The sequence below is a fragment of the Scatophagus argus genome, chromosome 13 (genome assembly GCF_020382885.2).
Source record: "Scatophagus argus isolate fScaArg1 chromosome 13, fScaArg1.pri, whole genome shotgun sequence".
In the NCBI taxonomy this organism is placed as follows: Eukaryota; Metazoa; Chordata; class Actinopteri; family Scatophagidae; genus Scatophagus; species Scatophagus argus.
The window spans coordinates 17,745,027-17,769,511 of NC_058505.1; the positions used below are offsets into that span (position 1 = coordinate 17,745,027).

General features: G+C 40.6%; 1 protein-coding gene across 2 annotated transcripts; it reads right to left on the minus strand.

Annotated features, from left to right (window-relative positions):
* Positions 1-703: 703 nt before the first annotated feature.
* Positions 704-23,936, minus strand: col6a1 (collagen, type VI, alpha 1). 2 transcript variants are annotated; one of them, XR_006845007.1, is made up of 36 exons: positions 23,610-23,895; positions 22,729-22,858; positions 21,839-22,039; positions 21,586-21,745; positions 20,238-20,351; positions 20,139-20,159; positions 18,949-18,969; positions 18,809-18,853; positions 18,643-18,696; positions 18,447-18,491; positions 17,485-17,511; positions 17,341-17,367; positions 17,163-17,207; positions 16,999-17,052; positions 16,370-16,432; positions 16,224-16,286; positions 16,052-16,105; positions 15,926-15,961; positions 15,779-15,841; positions 15,433-15,495; positions 13,854-13,916; positions 13,257-13,319; positions 13,007-13,057; positions 12,899-12,934; positions 12,544-12,606; positions 7,950-8,015; positions 6,699-6,734; positions 6,304-6,340; positions 6,125-6,133; positions 5,877-6,010; positions 5,406-5,509; positions 4,177-4,363; positions 3,900-4,071; positions 3,769-3,798; positions 1,413-2,897; positions 704-1,323 (listed from the first exon to the last, which is right to left on the minus strand). XR_006845007.1 is itself a non-coding variant. In XM_046407626.1 (36 exons), exons 2-36 carry the CDS (start codon positions 23,692-23,694, stop codon positions 2,293-2,295), a joined length of 3,027 nt encoding a protein of 1,008 aa, XP_046263582.1. In that variant the 5' UTR covers positions 23,695-23,701; positions 23,789-23,936; the 3' UTR covers positions 704-2,292. The 2 variants fall into 2 exon arrangements, 1 of the variants encoding a protein (XP_046263582.1); XM_046407626.1 differs by having other exon boundaries at positions 704-2,897; positions 23,610-23,701; positions 23,789-23,936.
* Between the last annotated feature and the right edge of the window lie 549 nt (positions 23,937-24,485).

Below are 24,485 nucleotides of genomic sequence, written 5' to 3' on the forward strand. Positions count from 1 at the left end.
TAGCTCGTAGTGCTGCAGTCACTTCGCCATGGTGAGTCAACCACAGATGTCTGGCTTTGTCATGATTTTCTTTCTCAGGTCAGTTGCCCTTGTGTTCAGGGACTATGCACATATACCATCTCACACCCTCTGGGGTGGTGTCCTCTACTAGAGGCCTGGGAGTTTGAGGGTTCTGCGCAGTATCTGAGCTGTTAGAACTACGCTCTCCTGGAAAGGAGATGTTGTACCTGGAATCTGCTGGAGCCACTCTTCCTGTTTGTGGCACAACTGTTGACTGTTGCCACATCTTTTCTAGCTCCTCTTGCAGCCTTTGGTATTTTTCAGGCTTCTCGTGTTCCTTCTTCTTGATGTTACTGTCATTTGGGATTGCTACATCTATCACCACTGTCTTCTTCTGTTATTTGTCGACCACCACAATGTCCGGCGGGTTTGCCATCACCATTTTGTTAATCTGACATATATACATACAATTTTGTTACAAAAAATGGTTACATTGAAATAGAAAATAAATATATACATATGTACAAAAGCTTGGAAATGTTGAGGTTAAATGTCATGGGCTATAGTCCAGTGTTTAAATTTAAACACAGAGAGTAAAGTTAGGCTCTTTAGAGGTATATATATACAAAAACATGTGAAAATACATCTATGTATACTGGCTTTGGAAGCTTCAAATTGTGAGCATGAACAAAAGCTGAGAGACTTTGGTGTAGCAACCTTTATTGAAGGAGCTCTTACAACACGACTGAGGTTTGTGTCCTCAGGTAAAAAATATCTTCTTTAACAACATGGCTGATACACAGAGACTAATAGCACCACAGATAACAACAGTACAGTGACTCTGGGTCACTGATGATAACAAAACTGAAGATGTGAAACTTACAGCGGAGGGGATCTAAAAGGTGTGTGTGTGTGTTTTCTGTTTGTGTGCTAGGTTAGGCTGCTTTTCTGGCCTTCAAAGGTGACAGATGTTTTCTTACCTCACTGATGAAGTATGGAGGTGTGTGTGTGTGTGTGTGTGTTTGCATGTGTATGTGTGTGTGTCTGACAGAGGCGTCACTCCTGCACAGAAAATAAAGAGCAGGTTTCTGTCATTTGAACCAGTGACCCCAGCACAACTGTTTATGGAACAATCACCCGAGGCTACACATAAAGAATCACCTCCACACACTTATACATGTAATTGATGGACACACAGAGCTTCACACATACACACCCCCGGACAGAATCGCACATGTTGAGTCCAGATGTCGTGTCCTTATTAGCACCAGGTGAAGTGGTGATGGTTTGTTTGAGAGTCTTCCCGATGTTATGTCCTGTTTCCTCATAGGTATGATTCAATAGAGCTTTCAAGTGATGTCGGGCATGCATTTTCAAATATTGGGAAATATGTTATGGCATTTGGAATTGACCTTTGCAATATGCTTTATAAGAGAAAAACCTAAAGTAAAGCTGACTGGCCATGTCAGCCTTTGTGGTTAACAATCCTGACAAATCCAACCCCACGTGAAAGAATGGTAAGAGCTACAAAAATGAGTCCACATTAGATCCAAAACACAAATATACAGAATGGCAGGAGCTCCAGTCCTGGAGAGGCATGAGAGTGTATCCCTTTAGAGCCATTTTCAACCCTCCAAAGACAGCTGAAGTAAGGAGAGTACAAGTCCAGACTAGCTGCAAATGATGCACAACACCTGAGTGGAAATCAGCCCAATTTAAAAGTTCAAATTGTTATTTAGTTTTGCCATTACTGATGACTCTCCAGGACCAAAGCAACCCCTTTTGGTATGGGACTTTTTGACCGAACTGCCTGGAAGCAATTCCTCCAAGTTGTGTACTGACTCAGTATGTCTGTGTAGGTTCTCAGTCATCCAGGTCTTCTTGTGAAGAAGAGTTTAAGTTGGGGCAACTGGACTTGAACTGAAGAAGCCTTTTGGATGAGTGATGAAACTTCTTCCCTTTAAATTGAAGTCCAGTTGCCCTAACCTAAGCTCTTCTGTGTACTGACTTACGCTAGTTATAGTCTAATGATCCTAGTCTAGTAGGTGGAAATTATACACAGCCTGAGATGGTCTGCCTTGGAAGCCAGCCTCAGGGTAATAAAAACTCTTGTGAATTTCATGAAGACATTTCCATTTGTCTGCCACACAATCATTTGTCATTTTGTGACATTTCTTTAAAAAAACAAAAACAAAATAATTGAACACAGTGTATGGTAAATGAGTGAGACTGAATATTAATAATGGGACTAAGAATCTAAGCGTGTTGGTCCTGTTGTTCGGGGCTCTGCACTCAGGGAATGGACACCCTGCGAGATACGGTTTGGTGGAAGACCCCACGGAGCAGAGAGGGGTAGTCTGGGACACGGAACAGGTGGCGCTGGGCATAGGTGATGTCGTCCTGCCGCCCTCTGCTCACCAGCGTGCGCAGGTTGGCCTCATTGACTTGGCTCCCAACTGCGATGACAAAGAGCTCCACCCCAGCATCCGCCACCTCACGAACACGTTTTTCCAGCACAGGCTCGGTGACAGCCTGAGACCTGCCATCAGAAAACAGCACCACCTTCTTCCTGCCTCCGGACGCATCCCCACGGCCACGTAAATTCTTTACAGAAAATTCCATGGCCTCTAACACATTGGTGCCATCATTTTGGAAGGCTGCCTCTTCAGTCTGATAAGCCAGCAGGGTCAAATTGGTAGTTAGTCCCTGTTCAATACGTGCACTTCGGCTGTACTGGCCCACACCCACTCTGACAGTGGCACCCCTCTTCCTCTCGGCGCTTAGGAAACGCTCAGCTAAGCGGCGGACAAAGGTCTTGCTTGTCTCGAAGTTCTTCTGGCCCACACTGGCTGAGCTGTCCATCATCACCAAAATATCGGCACTATCATCAAAAGAGACTAAAACACACACAGGAACAACAATCACTAGGCGTTTCCTGCGGCTCTGGAGGTAACAGACTAGAGAAACAGCAAGATGCAAGACAACCAAATAGCATTTATAGTTTGTCAATTCACTTGTACATTTTACAGGTTTAAACTGTTTAATATTTCACTTCAACTCACATGTACTATGAATCATGTTATTTTTGTATCTGATTGTTTGAATGTACTGATACAGACAGAATACGAGCAAGAAAGGAAAATGTTACTAAAGATACAAATAGCAAACTGGGTCAAAACTGTGTTTGGCTCCAAGTTACATAACAGAACTGATGACCCCCTTTGAGCCGACCCGAAGCCTGAGATTCTCGGGTGGAGCCCTTCTGGTTGTTCCAAAGTCAATTTTAAAGACTGAAGGTGACGTGCGGTCAGAGCCTTTCAGCTTTGGACCTTCCCAACGAGATAAGGCTTGGAAGGTCAGTGACTTCTTTTAAATCATTTCTCAAAACCCACTTGTATAGACTGGCTTCCATGTGATGTTGTCTTTTTATTGTCTTTTGACTGTACCTTTTAGCTTATTGGTTTTAAATTGTATAAGTCCTATATTTTTTTTTCAATCTTTTTTATTTACTATTGTTTTAACTTTTATCTTAAATAATCAACCTTGCTCAGCAATTGCTCAGCAACTGTCTATTTATATTTTGTTTACTGCCTTTTTGTATATGATTTGTTGGTTTTGTTTTTAAATGATTGTTAACCACTTTGGAAACATTTGACAACATTTTGAAAGGTGCTATATAAATAAAGTTAGTATTATTATTACAAAAGCAATCAAAACTGCAGTCCAACCAAATGTAAAACTATTACTGAAAAAGAAAAACAGACTTACTGGGGCATTTGTAGTCTGGGCATCTCTTTTCTGGATGAGAGAACAGCAGGTGTTAAGTCAGGTGCAAAATATCCAACTGATGGAAATGACCAAATATGTGTGTAAGTGTGTGGACTTGTGTGTGTGGTTACCTTGACAGATTCTGGATGTAAGGTTCTGGAGGAAAGTGTCGTCTAGAAGCTCAGCAAAGTTTTCCAGGACAAAGGAAAAGCCTGGTTTGGGGTCACTCTTACAAATCACATCCTCAAGCTGCTCCTGATTGGGCTGACGGCCTGAGTAGTCCTTCACTCCTAAACCACCGACCTGGACATAAGGAAAGAGGTTTTTAGGTTAGCGCATACTTAAATATTACAGTTCAAGACTCTGTGACTGTGGCTGACTGTGTCTATCTAGGTGTTTTGTATTTACCTGGAGGTTTTTACCACAGAGGGTGGTGAGGGGAACCTTGTCCCTGGTAGTATCAGAACGTCCATCGGTGAGAACGAGAACGACTCGGTTCTCTTGCTTCATCAGACTGATTGCAGTGTTCAGAGTGTACTCAAGGGCCTCGCCTGTGTATGTGGCCTCAGCCAGCCAGCGCAAGTCTTTCACTGCCCTGTACACACACACACATACACAGAAATTGATGATATTTATCTTTTTAAAGAAAATTAATTACATTAACATATGTAAATATACTTATTTGCTGTTTTCACAAGAGTGAGAGGATTGATACCCATATTGGTTTCCATTAAAGTTACACAGGTCTGGATTATATTTTAATGTAGCCTCTGTCAAAATTCATTGCTTGTCTTGGTCTGTCCACACTTTCAGCACGGGGCTTTTTAAAAAATGGTTTCAAAATCTAGTGTAGTTTGCAGTGTAACAAGACTGCCTGCCCCACAAACACGTTTTAACATTTCCCCCTATGTACACATTGAACAAACGAGATACAGTATGTAGTTATGTATGTTTTAGAGCTGTAAGAGGGGCAGCATACTTTTGAATACTTTTTAAAGAGAGAAATGTTTTACCTTGTTTCTTTATGATAAGCTAACAGTCTCATGAAATACTTGTAAATGTGAAACTATCCTAAAATGGAGTGCAATTTGCTATTTACCATAAATACACAAATTTGTGAATAAAACAACTTTGTAGATGCTGGGAAGCACTATTGATTGACATACACCAGGTCCCTTTGCTTACTGTCTTTTGCTAAGTTAAGCTGAACGTTTTGGGCAGTTTCTGAAATCAATGGAAGAGATGATATTGTAATTGATGCCTTCACGCATAATAAGTCAGTAAACAAAAGACAACACTGTTGAAAATAAGAACAGCCAATACTGATTTAGTGTATTTGTCAGGATTGGTTTGTGTATCTAGTCATAGATTTAAACTTGACAAAATTAGCAGTCACACTGCTTGTTCCAGTAGAGAATTGAGAACTTATTGCATTACTAAGACGCTGCATACTGCCTTTGAAACACGGTCCAACTGATGTGATGTTTAGAATTACAGAGGATGCAACCAGAAATCAGATCTCTGCAGCAGTGGTGAAGCTGAATCACTCCTGAATGACTGCTCCAGCACACAGTCAAAGAACAAGCCAGATGAAAAGCAAGGCAGGCAGGGCTCTGGTTGTGTGGATATAAACTCACTGTTTAAAGTCGGTGATGCTAATGCCGGGTGTCATTAGGACAGCTTCTTGGGCTCGTGATCCACTGTACTGGACTACACTCACCCTGGACTCATTACCTGCAAACTGGAAAGAAATGCATTGCATGGTGACTGTGTGTTTTGGTTTCCATGTGTTGTGTCTACAAGCATGTGTTTTCTTCTGTCAACATTTCTGCGTCCCACCCATCCTGACTAATTATATCCAAACTGGAAGAGGAGAGTCATTGGAGAGACATTAAAGTAAGTTCCAAAACCGGAGACAATATCTTTCATTCGCACTTTCTATTTTGAGGTTTGTTCTTCCTAACAGCTCTGAAAACATTTCTCTTAATGTTTTTGGCATCAACATAAACCACAGAGGTCAAATGTGGGTTAACCTAGGCTAGACAATGATGGATGAATATGAAATAGTCAACATCTAAGACAAAGACAGATTCAGAGGAGGACATTACCTTGACTTGCTGGTCTTTGATCAGTCTGTCTATGACTGTGATGATAAAGTCTTTGGCAAGAGCAAAGTTTGAGGCACCAATACTCTCTGAGCTGTCCACAATGAAGGCCAGGTCCAGAGGTGCACACTTACACTCTGGACACATGAAACATACACATTAAAAAAATCACAAAGGATCACGACAGCAGGGGCATGAGCAACAGTGCTGATGATGTCATATCATACATGTAACATATCATACAAACTTACCACAACAAGCTGTGAAGGAGAACATGGGGAGAAAAAAACGGAAATCAACGTTAACCTTGGCAGGAAAAAAAACCCTCACATACTTCAGGTTTGGATTACTTTTGGCAAATCAGGCACAAGTGTTAAATGTAGAGTCCACGTGGCTTCAATTTTGTGTGTTCATTGAGTATTTAACTTACAGCAGAGCTTCATGATGATATCCAGAATTTCACATTCCTGAAGAGAGAGGTGGAGCGCATGTTACAGAGCAGCAATGCACTGTTAAATCACGTTACATAACACAACACACACATCTGCAGCATAAACTGCTTCAAGCTGCTACAGAATAAAAAAAGAAAACATGACAATGGCGATATGTTATTTTGAGGGCTGGTCAGTGAAAGGCTATGAGTTTTTATGTTCAGGAAATTTAATGTGTGGCTTTGGACTGAACATACAGTATCAGTTTCAGAGTCAAAACTAGCTTGGCCTCAAAGGGGAATTAGCTCTGTTGTGCTTCGCCGTCCTGTCCTGTGGCAAAAAAGAGAGCGAGGGTTCAGATTAAATGGGACCATTACCATTTTTTTATACTCACATCAGTTCCTGGTGGTCCAGGAGGCCCGGGAGGTCCCTGACAAGAAAAGAGAAAATGAATAAGAAGAAAATAGGTGGATTGAGTGAGTTATCCTCCTAATAGATAGATACTGATTTATCTGTTTGAAAAATAAAAGTACTGGCCACGTAAATGTTTATCTGGTCTGACATCAAGATGACAGAATTGGTCCTGGATGACTGTTTTTATTTCAACTGGAATTTAAAAAGTGATGATTCTCTGGAAAACCATGACTCCTTTGACTGCAAACCAAAATCTCACAGTCACTGAACCCACATCCACACCCACACATTTGTGTGTGCTGCTATCTTCCTGCAACAACATGTAAATCTTCCCAAAGTTCATTGCCACAGCATTTTGTTTTTTCACTCGGCTGCACAAAAAACATCTGCTTTGTTTTAACAGACATTAAAATCAGTTTAAGAGCATTCTTTTCAGCGACAAAGACGCCAGGATAGCTTGCATGTGTGCATGCAGAAAAACACACACACACACACAAGAGAGAGAGAAAGTCAGAGACAACTGTGAATTGTAGACGAGAGAAACCGTCTCAACACCACACATGACGTACACTGTTCGTACAGAAATATGCAGCAGAGACACAAGCCAGAGGAGAGGTGGAAAGGACAGAGGAAGAAAGGGAGGAGGAGGAAGAGGAGGAGGAGGAGGAGGAGGGCGGGGGGGGGGGGGGGGGGGGGGTGGGGGGGAGGGGGCAAACAGGGAAAGTGTGAAAGAGAGTTTGAGAGTTTGAGGCCTTGGAGAGCACATCTTTATGAAGAGTGTTATATTTAGATAGTCAATCACTGGTAAATCTTTTAACATAATCCAGTACCACAAGCTTTCACTTACCACTTGGTTAAAACGGTTAAAATCATAATTTCATCTTTTCAACATACTGTAAGCCAAACTAAGGGATGCCATTTTTATTGTTAGCTCAATTTATTCTGCTGCTATTTCTGTATCCAGGGTCAATAAATTCACAGATTCAGATAATTCGGAACATTTCAGTTGAGCTAAGTAAGGTCAGTCTAGGTTCAACATAACTTCAAATCAAGGCCATTTTTCGCTGTGTATATTTAAAAGCAATAAAATAACCCAAAAACTATGTCTGAATTTGAGTTTAAGTTAATGGTTTGCACGTGTAAACAGCAGTCCAACTTGCATGCAGTTGTACAAAAACCTTCAGTGCACACACACACACACACACATCCCATGGCTGCATGGTATTCTTACCGATCTGCCCTCGGGTCCTCTGTGACCTTTGGCTCCTTTAGGTCCTGGAGGCCCTGGTTGGTTGTTCTGTGAGAAGAGAAAATGAAGTGAGACTAAGACAGAGGCCCAAACCTGCTTCCTTTCCTTCAATAAAATTATCTTTTCAGACTACAGGATGGAAACACATGTCATAGTTATATACAAAGCTACAATGTTTTATACGATATTCATGTTGAACATGTTCTGCTGTACATTAATCTCTAAGTAATTGTTTTACACTCAGAAATCCTGGTGTATGACAGTGACCATTAAAAAAATCAGCTGTGTTTTTGCACTTGAGCATAACAGTTTATTCCATCAAAGTAGACCATGGCAGGAAAAAGATGCCACTTACAGACTGCTTTCTCATTTGTTTTTGAGCATCTGTGATCTGAACACCAGCAGTATGCAGTACAACAATTTTTGTTTAACAAAGAAGGCATAATGAGTCACTGAAGAGAAACCTGAATTGGTGTTACGTTTTCAAACCTTTTGGTTTTGATAAGAATTCTTGCTGCTGATTAAAGAAAGCTTAATGATGACATTTAAGAATCAGAGTTGATGCCCAGAAGAATCAACGGTGGCTAACCAATGCTCAGCTTGGAAAAATAATCTTGGCCAACTGTTGAGATAGTGATGTAAATCTGGGTGTCATCAGCCTAAAAATGAAATGAAATCCACATAGGATGTTTCCAAATAGTGTCACATACACAGGGGAATGTAACGGAGTCTGAAGAGACGCCCACTGGAAAGGATGCGACAATGAGGCAAAGTGTTTTTATAGAGCGTAGTGTGTGTGTATAGATAGATAGATATATAGAGCTGAATAGTAGTAAGAATAAGACTAGTAAATAGTCACTATAGTGGCAACATAGCAGTACTGTGCCAAGTACAAACTTGAAGTACTGGTACTTAAGCACTTCCTGTCTTGTCTGCATTTTGCAGATCAAGTTTTATGTATTCAACATGTCAAAAGTTTATACTGTCAAGATGGCATTTCCCCTCTTTACGAACTTTGTGCTTTTATCCTCTCCTTTCTTTTGCTCTTGCTTATTTTCTTAAATATTCAATTTCTTTCTTATTTAATTTCAGTTGCTTAACTTTAACTTTAGTTGCTCTGAAAGCATGAAAATCTTCCAAATGATGAGATCAATAAGTAAACTAATCTCGCTATATTTCATACAGGCCTAAGTGAAACTTTTAAACAGCTTCAGTACACGTCACAAGACATATCATCTGTTAGAAATGGAATCAGCAAATCAAAACACTTCCAAAGAGTTCAGTTAGCCTGAGGAAAGTCTCAAAATTTATCTCATATCTTAGCTGAAGCCAGGTCTGCTCTGGAGCAAGAGCAGCCAAAGCTCCTGCAGCTGCTGCACTCTGACTCATTGTTGATCAATATGAGATCATGACCCAGACTGTAGAAGTGTAGAGGATAAAGAGCTAAGCATTGAAAATCAATTTAGGAAAATTATCTCATCTTTAAGTTCCATGTTCCCACAGATACAGTTACACACACTACAAGGAAACATAGGCAATTTGGTTTGATGAAGACTGTGGACAGCTGCAGAGAATGACAAATTATGCAAACTGTAAACTGAGAGTGGATACAACACACAATAGAGATATACTGCAGAAACGACTTTCAAACACGTGTGCAGGTTCAAGGCTAGTGTTAAATGACAGCATAATAGAAAGTGACCCAATGTCCTCAAATCCTAGATGGATCCTAGATAATCAACAGCTTGAACCAGTTTTGGATGCGTTATCTCCTCTCTGCTCCAAATACATGCTGATTGGTAGCCACATAAATAAGTTTTTGAGGCTCAACTTGTCAGAGATGAGATGACAGAGATAAGATGCAGTGAGGACAAGAGGACAGGCTGACACAGTAAAATCACAAATCATTGCAAGAAATTATTTTTGCTATTTGATCTGAGTTGGAAGAAGATTCGAAGCAGCTGATCTACCCCACTGCTACGCAACTGTCTACCTACAGTGGACAGATAAGAAAGAGCAAGCGGGAGAGAGAGAAAAATGCCAGCCATCTGGCTTTTAACACACAAACACACACACACACACACATGCATGCTTGCTGTCAGCCTTGAATAAAAACACACACACAAATGTGCTCACATACACACACGGTTTGAATTACTGCATTCTCAACTTCAAACGCACCGACCCACAGAACTTGCACTGTATCAATTACACACACACATATACACATCCTGACCTTGACTTTATGTCATCATGTTTGACAACATATGGCCAGATGTGACTCTGTGTTGTACCTCGTCAAATATGTGTATATTATCTTTTTGAAGTGTGTTAGTTAAAAAGTGCAATGGAGGGAAAAGTCAAAGGGTCTGTCTCCACCCTTATCTTCAACACACATCTGTCTTTAACCTCCTGTCCCCTCTGGCCAGGGAAAGTGCAGGCAACAAACTGCATGTCTGTGCAGTGTGAAAATATTTAAACAATTTAAATTAGCAATCCAGCTGCTCAAAAATCACGCTGAAGCCAGTGGTATTCAATTCGCTGAAAATGTTGTTAGTCGATGTCTTATGATTGCAAGTTAAACTGTTAACTGTGTTCTTCTGCTGTATTGTCTGTATGGCCAGATGTAAAAAATGTGGGAACAAGCAAGCGACTGTTCTGAGAAACAGATTATAACGGCCTGTTCACAGTAGAAAAAAGAGCTGGATGAATGCCTCTGGGGAAAAGTGGATTATAATTGATTCATTTTTTCCACCGTGATAGACAAAATATGGCATCTTATTACATATTTTAAGGACCCTCTGCTGCTGTTCCATTGAACTGACCAATGGAACAGCAGCAGAGGGGAGATAAGTGATATTTTGTTTAAAGGGACAGGTCACACCAAATTCAACAACACATATTTTCCATCTTACCTGCGGTGCTATTTCTCCATTTACATTGTTTTGGTGTGAACTGCAGATTTTTGGAATTATCTGTTGAGATGCTTTCTCTTCAGTATAAGGGAACGAAGTGCACTTTATTTATGGTGCCAAAAAACATTTCAAAACGACAACGTCTTTTTCCACAAATCATGACCCATTTACTCAAGATCCACATGACTCATCCACAGACTTTGTTATTGGCAGTTTCATGTAAGAACTTTTTTTTTCTGTATGACTGCGTAGAAGGAAACGTGCATCCACTCACGGATGAAAGGTTAACTAGCTAAGCTAACTATACTGGCTAACGTTACAGCGCAGATGAAGAGGACACCACTAATGTTTACACCCTGCTCTGTCACAAGTATGCGCCTCCATACATGAGTAGATGCATGTTTACTTCTTGTGCAGTGATACGGTGTAGTTTGGTAAAGAGAAAATAGTTCCTACTTGAAACGGCTCAAAACAAAGTCTGTGGATTATCTTGAGTAACCTGATGATGATTTCTGGAAAAAGACATTGTTGTTAAGCTTTTCAAATGTATTCTTCTTTTGCCACTTTCAGCGCCACAATTGAAGAGTAAAAAGAGTAAAAATACATAGGATTATTTTTGATTTTGGGGTGGTTGTGAATGTTTTTAATTTTTTAAAATATTTTTGACAACCATTTTCCAAAGTGTAAGCAATAGTTTATAGTGTTGTTAAGGCATCACGGTGATTATTTACACCTGAGTAAGAGGAGCCAATAGAGCAACAAACTTTTTGACATCATACATACTTTGAGGCAGTGATTTGGCACTATATAATCAAATCGAGGATTATGGTCCTTCATTGCAGCTGTAGAATCAGTTACAGGGGTTATGAGATGTTTCCTGCATGCTGCTGTCACTGTAAACTGTGGGGCGACTGAGTGAATTATACCTCTGCATCTAATCCTCCTGTGTCCTACAGTAATACACAGTGTCGATGAGTGGTAAACTGATCTGTTTTCAAAGTCTGGGTCAGTGTGCACTGATGTTAAGATGAGAGAAAAGTACAAACAAGTGGAAAAGTGTTTATGCAATTAAACATAAACCTTGGAAATGCAATAATTTTCATGTGAACACGAGCAAGTTGAACCAGGGGTTAAGGAGTTAAAACTGGCACACTATATGCACCATTCACATGCGCGCGCACACACACATTCATTCAGACACACAGCAAAACAGTAATGTAGTCCCTTCATTTCTGCTCATTTCCTGGTATCCTTGACAACGACATATACACAGCTGCATCAGCTCAAAGCCCTCTTCCCAAAATACGCACACACATGCACACATAAAATGTGCTCAGATCTACTTAAGAAAGCATTTCCAGCTGTAAAACAGAAGGAGAGTGTGAGAGCGAGGTGGATAGACAGAGAAAAATAAAAGTAGTAAAGTATGTGGGGGCTAAACAGAAAACAAAATGAAAAACAGGATTTAAATGATGCAACATGTTATTATATATTATTATGAGGTAAAAGCATTAAAAAGAAATATGTAAATGTGCCCATAAGTACAGACATGTGATTCACATCCTGTCAGCACACACGCTGAGAAGGGATCAAGGAAAGATGAAATGAGATCAAGAGCGAGAAACGGCTCTATGAACGAGACAATTTAGAGGCAGACTCACATCAGGGCCTGAGTCTCCAGAATCTCCGTCATCTCCTTTAGGTCCAGGGGTTCCCTTGCCACCCTAAATGTCACATAGCAAATGCCAGTGGTTAAAAGGGCAAATGAGTATGACAATCAATTTTACACTGTTGGCAGTGAACTTCAAACACGAAGTCTCATATTCAGTGTGCTGATATGTAAATCTAAAATACTAACTAATAGCCAAGTTTAAAGCTTATAGCTTCTAGCCAATCATCCATTCTACATTATATTGAATGTGTAATAAAACTAACTATTCATCAGGAACACGTTTGGCCAACATCTGATCTCTGATAAAAGTCCATGTTACAACAGAAATTTGAAAGAACACTTACAGGCTCACCAGGGTCTCCGCGGGGTCCGGGATATCCCTAAAAAGACAAAAGTCTTCAGAATAAACAAATTTACATAGAGCCAAGTAACATGCACCAACTAACACATACCTGGAAGCCATGACAACCTGCAGTGCCATTTCCTGGAATACCATCTTCTCCCTGAAATACAGAGAGAGAGACACTTACAGATTCATCCACATGCACACGCACACGCACACACACAGAGCCACACACAGAGCCACACACACACACACACACACACACACACACACACAGACTCACACAAACTTCATGGCAGCTGTGGAATATGATGAATGGCACACATGTGTCTTTCCCTCTCTCTGTCTCCAGCACTCACCCTCTCCCCAATCTGGCCTCTGTCTCCCGGAGCTCCTTTGATTCCTCTTGGTCCTTTGGGTCCCTGGGAGATGAAAGGAATGATATGACCAGAAACATATGACACGTGACAAGTTTGTTGAAAACATTTGGATCTCGTCAAGACATGGTGGGTGTGTGCAAAAAACCCCCCAAAGACAGACCACATGTAGGACTTACGTAACAATCAGTTACTGCGCTGTGTTACAGGTTTTTACCAGCTGACTGCCTCGATTGTGTGATTAAGAATGTCCATTTACTCTAAAGCTTTTAAAGTAATGCATAGTAATAGTTCTAATGTACTCAACTGATGATTGCAACGGATTTATGACCAAGTAAGCACCAATCATAGCTAGAAAATTAATCTGCACTAAAGTTTGTGGCATAATTTCTTTTTCAACCAAGCCCAACTTGAAACAAATAAGAAAAAAACACAAATACAAAAATCATATAATTGTATTTTCAGTAGAATTCTATCACTAGCAGAAGGAAGCTGCATGAAAACATAGGATTTCAGACCCTTTAAGTTCATGTATGTTATCAGTAATCCTTCTGCATGTATGCATCCTGTTGGACTCACTTCTGGTCCGGGTTGGCCTTCATCTCCTCTGTATCCAGGAGGCCCAGCCCTGCCAGGCTCACCCTGGAAAAAAACAACATCATTAATGAGACACTGTTAAAATACTTCTCCAACAAAAACAGCCATATAAAGCACACTCAGCTGAGTTCCGGTCACTCTCCTTGAGTCTTTGGCAGAGGCAATGACTAGTGAAACAGAAGCTAGCTTGAAATTGTCCCGACCTACAGCCTTAATTAATATGAGACTGAAAATCATTTTCAGTCTCGGTCCAACAGAGCTGAAACCACACCCAAGTGTGATGTCACCTTGTCTTAGAGTATTTCTACATTACCACAACAGGACGGGAAGTTAGACCCCTGGAGATCAATGTTAATAAATGAATGAATATGAATAACAAATATATGTTGAAAAGTTAGTTCTGATAAAAGTGAAAAAAATACACCTTACAAGTCTCTAAAGATGTCTTGTGCATTAGATACAAAATTTATAGTTTATAGGAGTTAAGCTTTGAATTGGTGCTATTTCCCAGCAAACAGCAGCTGGGTCCAGCTGCTGCATGCAACACCTCAGTCCTGTTCTTACAGTGAAGTCATCGACTTTCAACAGTGCGCAAAGTCACCAACTGTTGAAATACAACACAGTTAAACGTACTGATGGGTATTACTCCTGTTTTCAGTTGGTGCTAAAATAGGCTCTCATCTGGACTGATCTGTGCACTGGATGCACAAGTGAAATTAATATTCCTCCTCTCACCTGGCTCTAAGTAAGACAGAATTTACTATAATGTCAGAGGACATCTTTAATATCAAGTTAACTATTACAAACCTTACTAATATGTTACAACTGAGTGCTGTACACCTGTAATACTGTAGCTTAGCAGCATTAGAGTGCAAATGCAGTCAAGTACACTGGTGCTTGTCAGGATACATTTTTTTCCTGAGTGCATGAGGTAGGCCCAACATGTCAGTTATTCCATGTTTTCTGTACTATTCAGTTCAGTTACTTTACCATTTATTCAGCTCTGATGAGGAAAGAAGGCAGCACAAAAGAGCCATTGAAAGTTCTGACATCACGGAGGCTACCACAACCAACGCTTGTAATGTATTATTATTATTACACTGCCTTGTGCCTTATTAAGAAAACCATACTGGGGGTTTGGCTGGAGCAGACGAAGAGAAGAACTGAGTCAGAGGGGAAAGAGTGAGTGTCGATGTTCCCAGGAGAAGTAAAAAACTGAGAATGAGAGAGGGGAGATGGATCATGCAGGAGTGGGCAGTACTCTGGCGCTGCAGCCAGGTTTGCCTCTGTTTAAGCTTCTGCACAACGCACTACTCAACATGAAATATGGATTCTCACATGTGCAGGCACACTGGGAAGCATGCACACACTCGGGCAGAAGTTCTCCTTTCCAAATGGAAAGAAAAGGATACTGCCAGAGAGAGAAGTGGGTGGTTTGGGGGCTGTGCCGCCTCCTGAAACCTTACACAATAGGCTAATGAACAGTGGTACTACATGTACCATAGCTCCAATGTGTGTGTCAATGTAAATGTGTCTCTGATTATATTTGAGTGTGTCTTACTGGGTCTCCATTGGGCCCAGCTGAGCCCTCCCTTCCCTGTTCTCCACGGGGCCCTGGCTCCCCCTGGCAAGGAAAAGAACAAAATGTGTAAACTGACTTAAAGATATGTAAGAACTTAACAATAGACAAGAAAAGCAGGCAGAGCCAAGTTTTACACAAAGCTACATCAGTAGGAGCGCATGGGGATAATATAAAAACAGTATGAGTTCCATTAAGGTCAGTGTGGCTGCAGTTGACTGAATAAGTTAAACAGCATTTCCCATGTTTTTCTGAGTAGGAGGTACTGAAAATCAAACAGTGGCTTGTAAGCTACTCTTCATTCATCCTCATCCTTATTATCACTTACTGGCTCTCCTCTTGGACCTCTGTTTCCACGGGAACCTTGCTCCCCCTTCTCTCCAACTTGTCCCTACAGGGGATTTTAAAGAAGTTAACACATATTTTGGGAACTGTTATACACTCTCACTCAAAAGTCAATACTAATCCCATTTACTCTCTCTCCAGGAGTTCCATCCGGTCCTGGTTGGCCCTGAAACACACACACGTAGCAGGACATTACACAACCAGTTAAAATCACAAAGTAGATGTTTCTGGCGTTGTCTGCAGCTTTATCACTTACATCATCACCGCGCTCTCCTTTGTCCCCATTGTTTCCAGGAGGGCCTCGATCACCCTGTCACAACACAGAGATTTACACATATATCATACTTCCTGTACTTCTGTACTACATACTTCATGTGATGCACTTTGTACAGATCTGTCTTTTGTTATTTGTCATCTTTCTGATTTACCTGAGGTCCCAGTGGCCCATAGTTTCCAGGCCTTCCAGGTTCACCATCTCTTCCAGGATCTCCCTGAAATGAGCGCACATTGTCTCATTACAGACCAACAAGAGGCTATCTGAAGTTTTCATAAGTTTTCTTTTCCATATCCATACCTTTGCTCCTTTTGCTCCGTAAGGACCAGGGTCTCCCTTCGGTCCAAGCTCTCCCTGCAAGCCCTGGAAGCAGAAAGCACAGACACAGATTCAGCACCTGCTCATACACTGCTGAAGCCAAAGCGCCACTGTGCATGTACATGTAGGTATGTGTGTGTGTGTGTTTGTTTACATTATGACTATAAGGCTCTATTTAAACAATCTGACAGCAGAGAATGTAAACGAAGCAATGATTAAGAGCCAAGGGCCTTGGTCTGCCTTCCCCAGAGGATCCAGACACAGAGGTGATGTTGATCAGGGGCACACCAACAGCAACATTCCTAAACATGCAACTGTGGCTAATGGCTAATCTGTAAACAATATGGATGAGCCTCAGGCAGATACGGAAGTGGCTTCAGTGTGTGTGTCTGTTCAAGGCAGAATTGAGGAAATTATGCATCCTAACACCCACACATCAGACTGACTGCGTATTTACTGTACTCAGCCCAGATGTCCTTGTCTGACCGTGTTAATATCTAGCTTCTGGCAATTGAACATTTCTGCAATGTGTGACCTTAGTTTGAGGAGAGCTCCAGATGATGCTAGACCATAACAATGTGATTATTCTGAGACAGAGATATACAACTCACGTCTGATCCGGGAGATCCTTTACAGCCGGGAAGACCAGGGAACCCTGCTTCACCCTAGTGAGGAAAGCCAAAGAACTTGATGAAACAATTTGATCAAATCAGCAAAAGAAAAACAGCCAGACAGAAACAACTGTATAGATTGGATGTTCAGGTCTATAACTCACCTTGCGTCCATCGATTCCATCCCTTCCCCTTTGACCTTTGTCTCCCTGACAAGGAGGAGAAAGAGTGCATGAAAGAGAATAAAAGAGACAAAAAAATTATTTAACCATTAGCTTTCAGAACAGCCACAGGCTGGAGAGCATCCCTCTGAAGAACAGACAACTGTGAGGAAGAACTCACCTTGTAGCCTTTGTGTCCTCTTTCGCCCTACAGAGATCACACACAGCAATCGTCAGCCACGACCATGAGTTACACAACACAGTAATCCTCAAATACTAAGTCTGGTTTCAGTATGCTTTTTGTATTTGTGAGTTCGGATAGTACCTTTTCTCCTCTGGAACCGCGGTCTCCCTGGAAACAGAAATACACATATCAGAAATACAACCAGCTAAGCAATCAAGGCAGGTAATATATGACGTAGAGTGGGCAATCATCAACAGGTAAACCAAATGAAAAATTATAAATACTGTCATATTCACATTTGCAAATGTTTTGTTGCTTACATTTGGTTGTTTCTATGTCTAAAACAATTATTTGAGTCCAAAAAAGTAAATAAGGGCTTGTCCAAGAGATTGCTAAAGAGTTAACCAAAATATTGAAGCTAATGGTTCTTATGTTATATATTACCTGGGCAAAATCCCAAATAAACTTACAGCACTGGATGAACATCTCTAAAAAAATACTCTTGACTGCTAGCAAGAAAGCAAACACATGGATGCAGGAAACCAACTCATCTTACATTTCACACATTTAACTACAAAATACTAATATAAATAAAGTTGCAAAAAAACTTGTCTCCATAAAAGCATTTTCCCCCATAGATCACAAGACCAATAGGATAATTTGAACTGCAATTTGACATTTTGCATTTTGACTATTTCTGTAAATTGAAATTTTGATGTATGGAGGTTTGTAAAACTTTCCTTGAAAAGCCAAGAAAAGTGATATAAACATCTCTGATATCATCACAATGCAAAGTATTTGGGCAGTGAGCAGGAACTTGCGGGCGGGGCCAGCAGGAAAAACTCTATTGTAAATATGCATTAGGCCGCAAACCCAGGAAGTAAACCTGCAAGTTAGAAAAGCCATTGAGTTGAATAGCCACCATCTTTGTGCCTGGTATCTAGTTCTATTTATACATCCATGTTTTTACATCATCCATTACCCACAGCTTTCTTGTGCATCACTTTTCTGCTGCTACTGCTAAATCTCTAGCATTCACTGAAGTAAAAAGTTTCACTTTTAGTCTGTTCCAATATAAAGAATATCACTTAAGTAAAGTCTACCTTCATTCCACTGTAACCAACAGGACCAGGATCTCCAATGCTGCCCTGTAACATAGAGATAGAAATATTAGATCAGTAGGGTTGCATGAAGAACTCAAAGAGATGTGATGATTGTTTCGTCCTTTTGCATGTATCTTCATATGATGGGGATGGTGTTGTTGGTGAAAAAAAGATGATGATGAACATTGTCACTTACCATGGGACCAATATCTCCTTTCTCTCCTGGCATTCCTGGTCTACCCGTTTCTCCCTGTAGAGGAGCAAAAAAATATGTGAACAACGTAGAGCTTTGTGTATTCATGCATTTGGTTGCATTGTATTTCTAACTTAAATATCCATATGTTTCATCTATATCATCACACCTTAGAGCCAATGTCTCCGTCTGGTCCTTTAGGCCCTCCTGCAGCCTGCAGACAAAACAATAAAGCACAAGCAGTGAAACAGTTGCTCAAAAAAGAGAAGAGCTTGTGTTTGTGTAAGATAAAAAAAATGGCTTACTTACATTGCAGTCAAATGAGCAACACTGAAAAAGGAAAAGGAAAAGAGATTATGAACAAAGCAGAGTGTCGCAGTGTCTCTATACATGTTTGAATGAAGATCAATGGCTATTTTTGATAAATCGAAGTTGTTGCCATGGCATGACAGGTCAGCTGAACTTAACATCATCATGTTTGACTGCCAGGTGACAGTGGGACTGGGAAAAACACCCATTAGTTCAGATGTAACTGCAGTGATTTTGTTGCTGATACAAAATGAGGCAAGACTGAATATCACTGAATGCCATCTTAGTTGGATTTGATGTGTTCATTTCAGCTTCCTGTAGCCATCCTAACTGACCCCTCCTTGTTTCCTGAACATGGGAGAATGAAGCAGAGTTTACACGGCAGTGGAGACCTGCGATAAGAAGACTTAGCCAGCAACTCAGACAGAACAAGAGAAAGACAATGACCTAAAAGAATTTTTACCAGACTCTGTAAACATCCTAACTACATTAAAGTGAGATGAGATTTATTGCACTGAAGAAAAAACAAAAAAATTGGCTTGTAAAGATAAAGCCGTGACACTCAACCAGTATATGGTGATCTGTCTTAATTTCTTTCTTCTTCCTTCTTTTTATGCACCCTGGGGATGGAATGAGCTGCAGAATACCATTACCTTAAAAACACTTCTTTCTTTGAACATCAGAATCAGAATAAATAAAGGAATTCTCATTCTGATTTACAAACCAAGTGAATGAAACATGAAGCTGCCGCCCTTTACTCCAGGTGAAGTTTACGGTCCCTGGTGTTGCTTTTATGCATTATGTCCTTGCATGTCAAACTATTTTTTTCTGTTTTATTTGTTTGTTTGTTTGTTTTTTTCATGTGAAACTGACAGCATCTTGACCAGAAATCCCTGAAAGAAGATGCTTTGTATCTCAGTGAGACTTTCCTGACTAAAGAAAGGATAGATTAAAATGTTGGATGTAGCAATTCTATTGTTGGGATGTTTCAGTTGCAAAAAACAGAGTAATGAACTAATCCTCAAACATAACATTCACACAAAATGAAAATCATCAAGATACAAACGCTCAAAAAGCTCCAGCACAAATTTACCACATTAGTACATTTTTATTTAATGCAAATGCATTAAGCAAACACATACAAAAAGATAAAGTGAATTTTCTTTCAAAAATATCTAAAGGAGACTTACCATATCCTTTGTCTCATTTGTCTGAAAAGATGGAAAGAAAACATGTATTAGTTCAAACTCCTAAAGTTCAGATAGAAGAGAAGAGAAGAGGATACATACAATCATATCAATAATGGTTCGAATGGTTCCCATCTTGGTGGACCTGGAGTCGTCTGCAGCAGTGAAATTCTGTCTGTAGGTCTGGTCTGTGGCAATGATTGACAACCTTGTGTCCTGGTGAGACACAACATACAAAAATCATCATCACATGCCTGAAAACAGCAGCTACAGAACAATAACTGGTGAACTGTATGTGACTGACTGATGAGACTGTTCTCAAAAAGCTGTGAAATTTTGTGACATAATTTTCTGTTTGATGAATTCCAGTTAGCTTCTGCTATTGTTGTTGTCACTCTTTCCTGTTTATAAATAACAGACTTTGTGTTAAATTTCCTACATCAAGAAAACTCAAATTCATTCCCACTCCAGGCTTAGTACATTATCTGTCTTTACTTCACTTAATTTCCTTTTACTGCACTTCACTTTACATCTCTTCACTTCCATTTACATTGAGCTGCATCACTTTTCTTCTCTTCACTTCACTTTATTTCATGTCAAGGTAGGCTTTTTCACTTACTGAAATTTTGGTTTTGGGTTCAAGGTTAGAATTACATAGAGATTAAAGGATAAGTTCTGTGAAAAAATGCATTTCTAATTTCAGCTATACTTAATGTTCAAGATCAGTAGTCTAAGTTGGCCAAATCAAGTGGGTATATTAGTATGAAAGTTTAATCTTTATTAAATGAATATTTGATCTGATTAAGATATAATTAGGAAATCCTTCTTTGTGTTTCGTAATCTGAAACGTGTTTTTGCGTTTTATTTCCCTTCTGTTAAGTCTTAGTCACATAAGGAAGAAATCACATCACTGCTATCATAGCCTGAGACCAATAAGTCTGTCAATGTGCACATGGTTTTATACTGTACATGCAGTATTAGGATTTAATGTAAAAGTCTTAAAGCCCCTAACAGCTTTGCTTCCAGTCTTGAGTGTTTATCTTTGTTCAGACTGGACTGACAGGAACCAAAACAACCCACCGTCTTTCATCATTTTCTGATTCAAACATCGATAAACCCTGATTGGTGCATTGATGCATGTGACATCACATTTCCCACTTTAAATTAGCAACAAGAACACAGAAAATACCACACATAATTTCTCATGAAAAATAGACAAAAGTGTACCAGAAAATAACATAATTGTGTTCATGTAGGATCCTATCACTAACAGCAAGAAGCTGGTTGAGAAAATAGGTTTTCAAGGTCTGTTAAGCTTTACTTTTTAAATGTTTGGATAACGATTGGGTCTATGTATTCAGTATAATGATTAAAGTCTGGGTTAGGGACTATTTCATTTATTATGCTGTGGAGTGTCCTCACTAGCATACAGTACAAATTTGTGTTATACCTCTTGGTCAGGTGAGATGGCTACAGCAAACACTTTGACTCCATGTTGCTTGGCCTCATTAGCAGCTTCCTGCACACCTCCACATGGCTCTTTGTAACCAGTAATAGGATGACCATCAGTCACTACCACGATGTATTTGTTCTCATGGTAGTGGGAGCCCCTGTATACACGCAGAAACACAAAGACACCTCAGATATCTCACTTCTTATTATTTAAGAAAATGTGAGTGTGTGTGGGTGTTCATTATTGTTACCCAATGAGCAGCTCTGCAAGACCCCTCTTGATGGCACAGTCAGTATATGTGCCCTTGCCTATGTAGTCAATTGCATTAATGTCATTCTTCAGGGCCTGGCGATCAGTCGCCAGGTCACTCAGCTCTCGCACAAGGATGACTTCGTCACTGTAGTGCAGGGCTCCTGAGTTCCATGTCAGGGTACGGTCACATCGGTGGCGTCTGGGTAAATACAAGTGAATGACTGTCATCTCATTGTACAACCACCAACAACAATCAACACAGCATTATTATACAATATGGTACAGACAGTCAGGCAGGTGTGGACTGTAACTAAGTACATTTATTTAAATACTGCACCTAAATACAATTTAGGTACTTGTACTTGAGTATTTCCATTGTGTATCAGTGCAGATTAAATTGACCAACCAAAGAATTAAAATATGATAAAATATAATGATAATAATTTGTCACCATATCAGGAGACTGGCAGGCGCAATTCTGCTGCACAGAGAAAACCTTTACCTTTGATACTTGAACATTTTACAGATTGTACTTCTGTATTTTTACTTAAAAAATAACAAATGCCATACGGAAAAGCAGCATTTCACTGATAACTGATGGGTGTGGTTGGGTGTGGTCAGAAGTGTAATGTGGGCCTACTGCACATGAAACTACACCCAACAATGATGCCACAGTGTGCCAGAGTGCACCTGTACATCAGTGCAGCAAGCTGAAATGTTAAGCTGGGGTTAAGTTATTCTTTGAGAAAGATTTTGAATGCAGGACTTATGTCATGGAGTACCTTTCCATTGTGCTATTACTACTTTTATGTGAATGCTTGTTCCCACAATGCATATGGGTGTGTATGTGTGTGTGTGTGTGTTTGTGTGAGTGCATGTGTGTCTTACATGTTCCTGAGTTCATCTATGAAGCGATTGGTGAATGATTTGATCTGGTCAATATAAAAGTTGGGAGGTTTCTGTCGAAGGGCGACACTCTCAGATGTATCCAGTACAAAGAAAAGGTCAACTGGACAATCTGCTCACAAAACAAACAAACAAACAAACAAAACATGGCCGTCAACAGATATCATCCACTGACCAATCATGAATGTTCCAAATGGACATTAAAGGTGAAATCGAGGAGCCAAGAAATTTGAAACATTTATCATTTATCATCATTAATCCATCTATGAACTCAGGTGATGTCAGCTCAGGTATCAGTAATGCAGCACCGGAGGCCAACATGATGCTGCTTGGAACACCTGGCAGCACGCTGGCTGTCATGAGGCTGATCTTCCTTGATTCATTTTTGAACAGGTAGATTTGTGATAGGTGCAGGCCTGCGGTTACAGACTGCACTTATAGCATGGCTGCTTGCCAGTACACCTGTACTATGGCTGATGCACAGCACCTGAGCAGGGAAGCACACCTGAGGTACCGTCATTTGATTCTGGTCTGCATTAATCAGTCTGGCAGATCAAAGTGTGCATCACACCCAGGGCTAACTGTTCATGACCATTAACCCAACCATGGGACCAAACAAAGGCCCGATCTCACTGTCAGTTGTTACAGCATCTGGGCTGCTGGTTTGCAAGACTTCTCCCACTTCTGGGAGGTACTTAACCCAGGGACATGGACATCTGGACTAGCTCTTGCAGCAAATATCACATTAGTATGTGGCACGTTACATTCAAACACAGAAAGACTACTTTACATGCAACATAAAGCCATAAACACCAGATATTGGAGCATTTTCTTGGAAAGGATAATGTTTTCAGCAAACTTACCCGCAAACTTGTCTCTTCCGTTCTGCGTTTGCGCTCCTGCCAGGAAAACGCACAGCAGCGCAAGGAGACTTCCGAGAGTCTCCATCGTTAAACTGCAAAAAGACTGAGAAGTGAGATATGCAACACCCCCGATCCCCGGAAAAGCAAACACCGAACCTCTCCGACCCCAAACCCGGTACCTCTAAACCGATTTGGCGAACTTTTGGTGATCCAGCGTTCCGCCGCAGTTTGTCCGAGGCGAGACCCAGAGCGCGCAGAGGAGGACCAGAGCGCACGGTGCTGGGAGGAGGAGAGGGAGGAGTTGTTCACGCGCTTTTTCTGGAAACGATGAGTAGGAGCAGGACTAGAACGCGCACGGGCCGAAAGTTTACACAAAATCCCAGATATGCTTGCTTCCTTAAAAGGGGTCCACAGGGACATGGACACACTGCGATAAAAAGAAAGCCTACAGACCTGTTAAAGAGGCTCCAACAAGCACAGACTTTCTCAACACCTTCTTTGCAGAAAAGAGAGCGCAAGCAGGGACTAATATTTGCTATATTTCAATGAATTCAGACCATGTACAATGAGTCATCATGTAGGCTACTTTTCAACAAACCACTTCAACACCATCTCACACGTCATGTAAAAAAGCAAGAAAATCAGCAGTGAATAGATGCCCATTGGAGTAATTTTACTGCTTACTGAATTTAATGAAAAGCAGCTGACTCACATTTTGCATTCTTTTTTTTTTCCAAAAAGTTTCTCCTTGCTGTGGAAGATGGGGGTGGGTGGAGTTTGATTACATCTGGTTCACTTCGGCACCCAGACTCGAACTGAACATAAAATCCGGATGAGGAGGAGGAGGAGGGGAGCTATTTACTCCCTTTTTCCTAA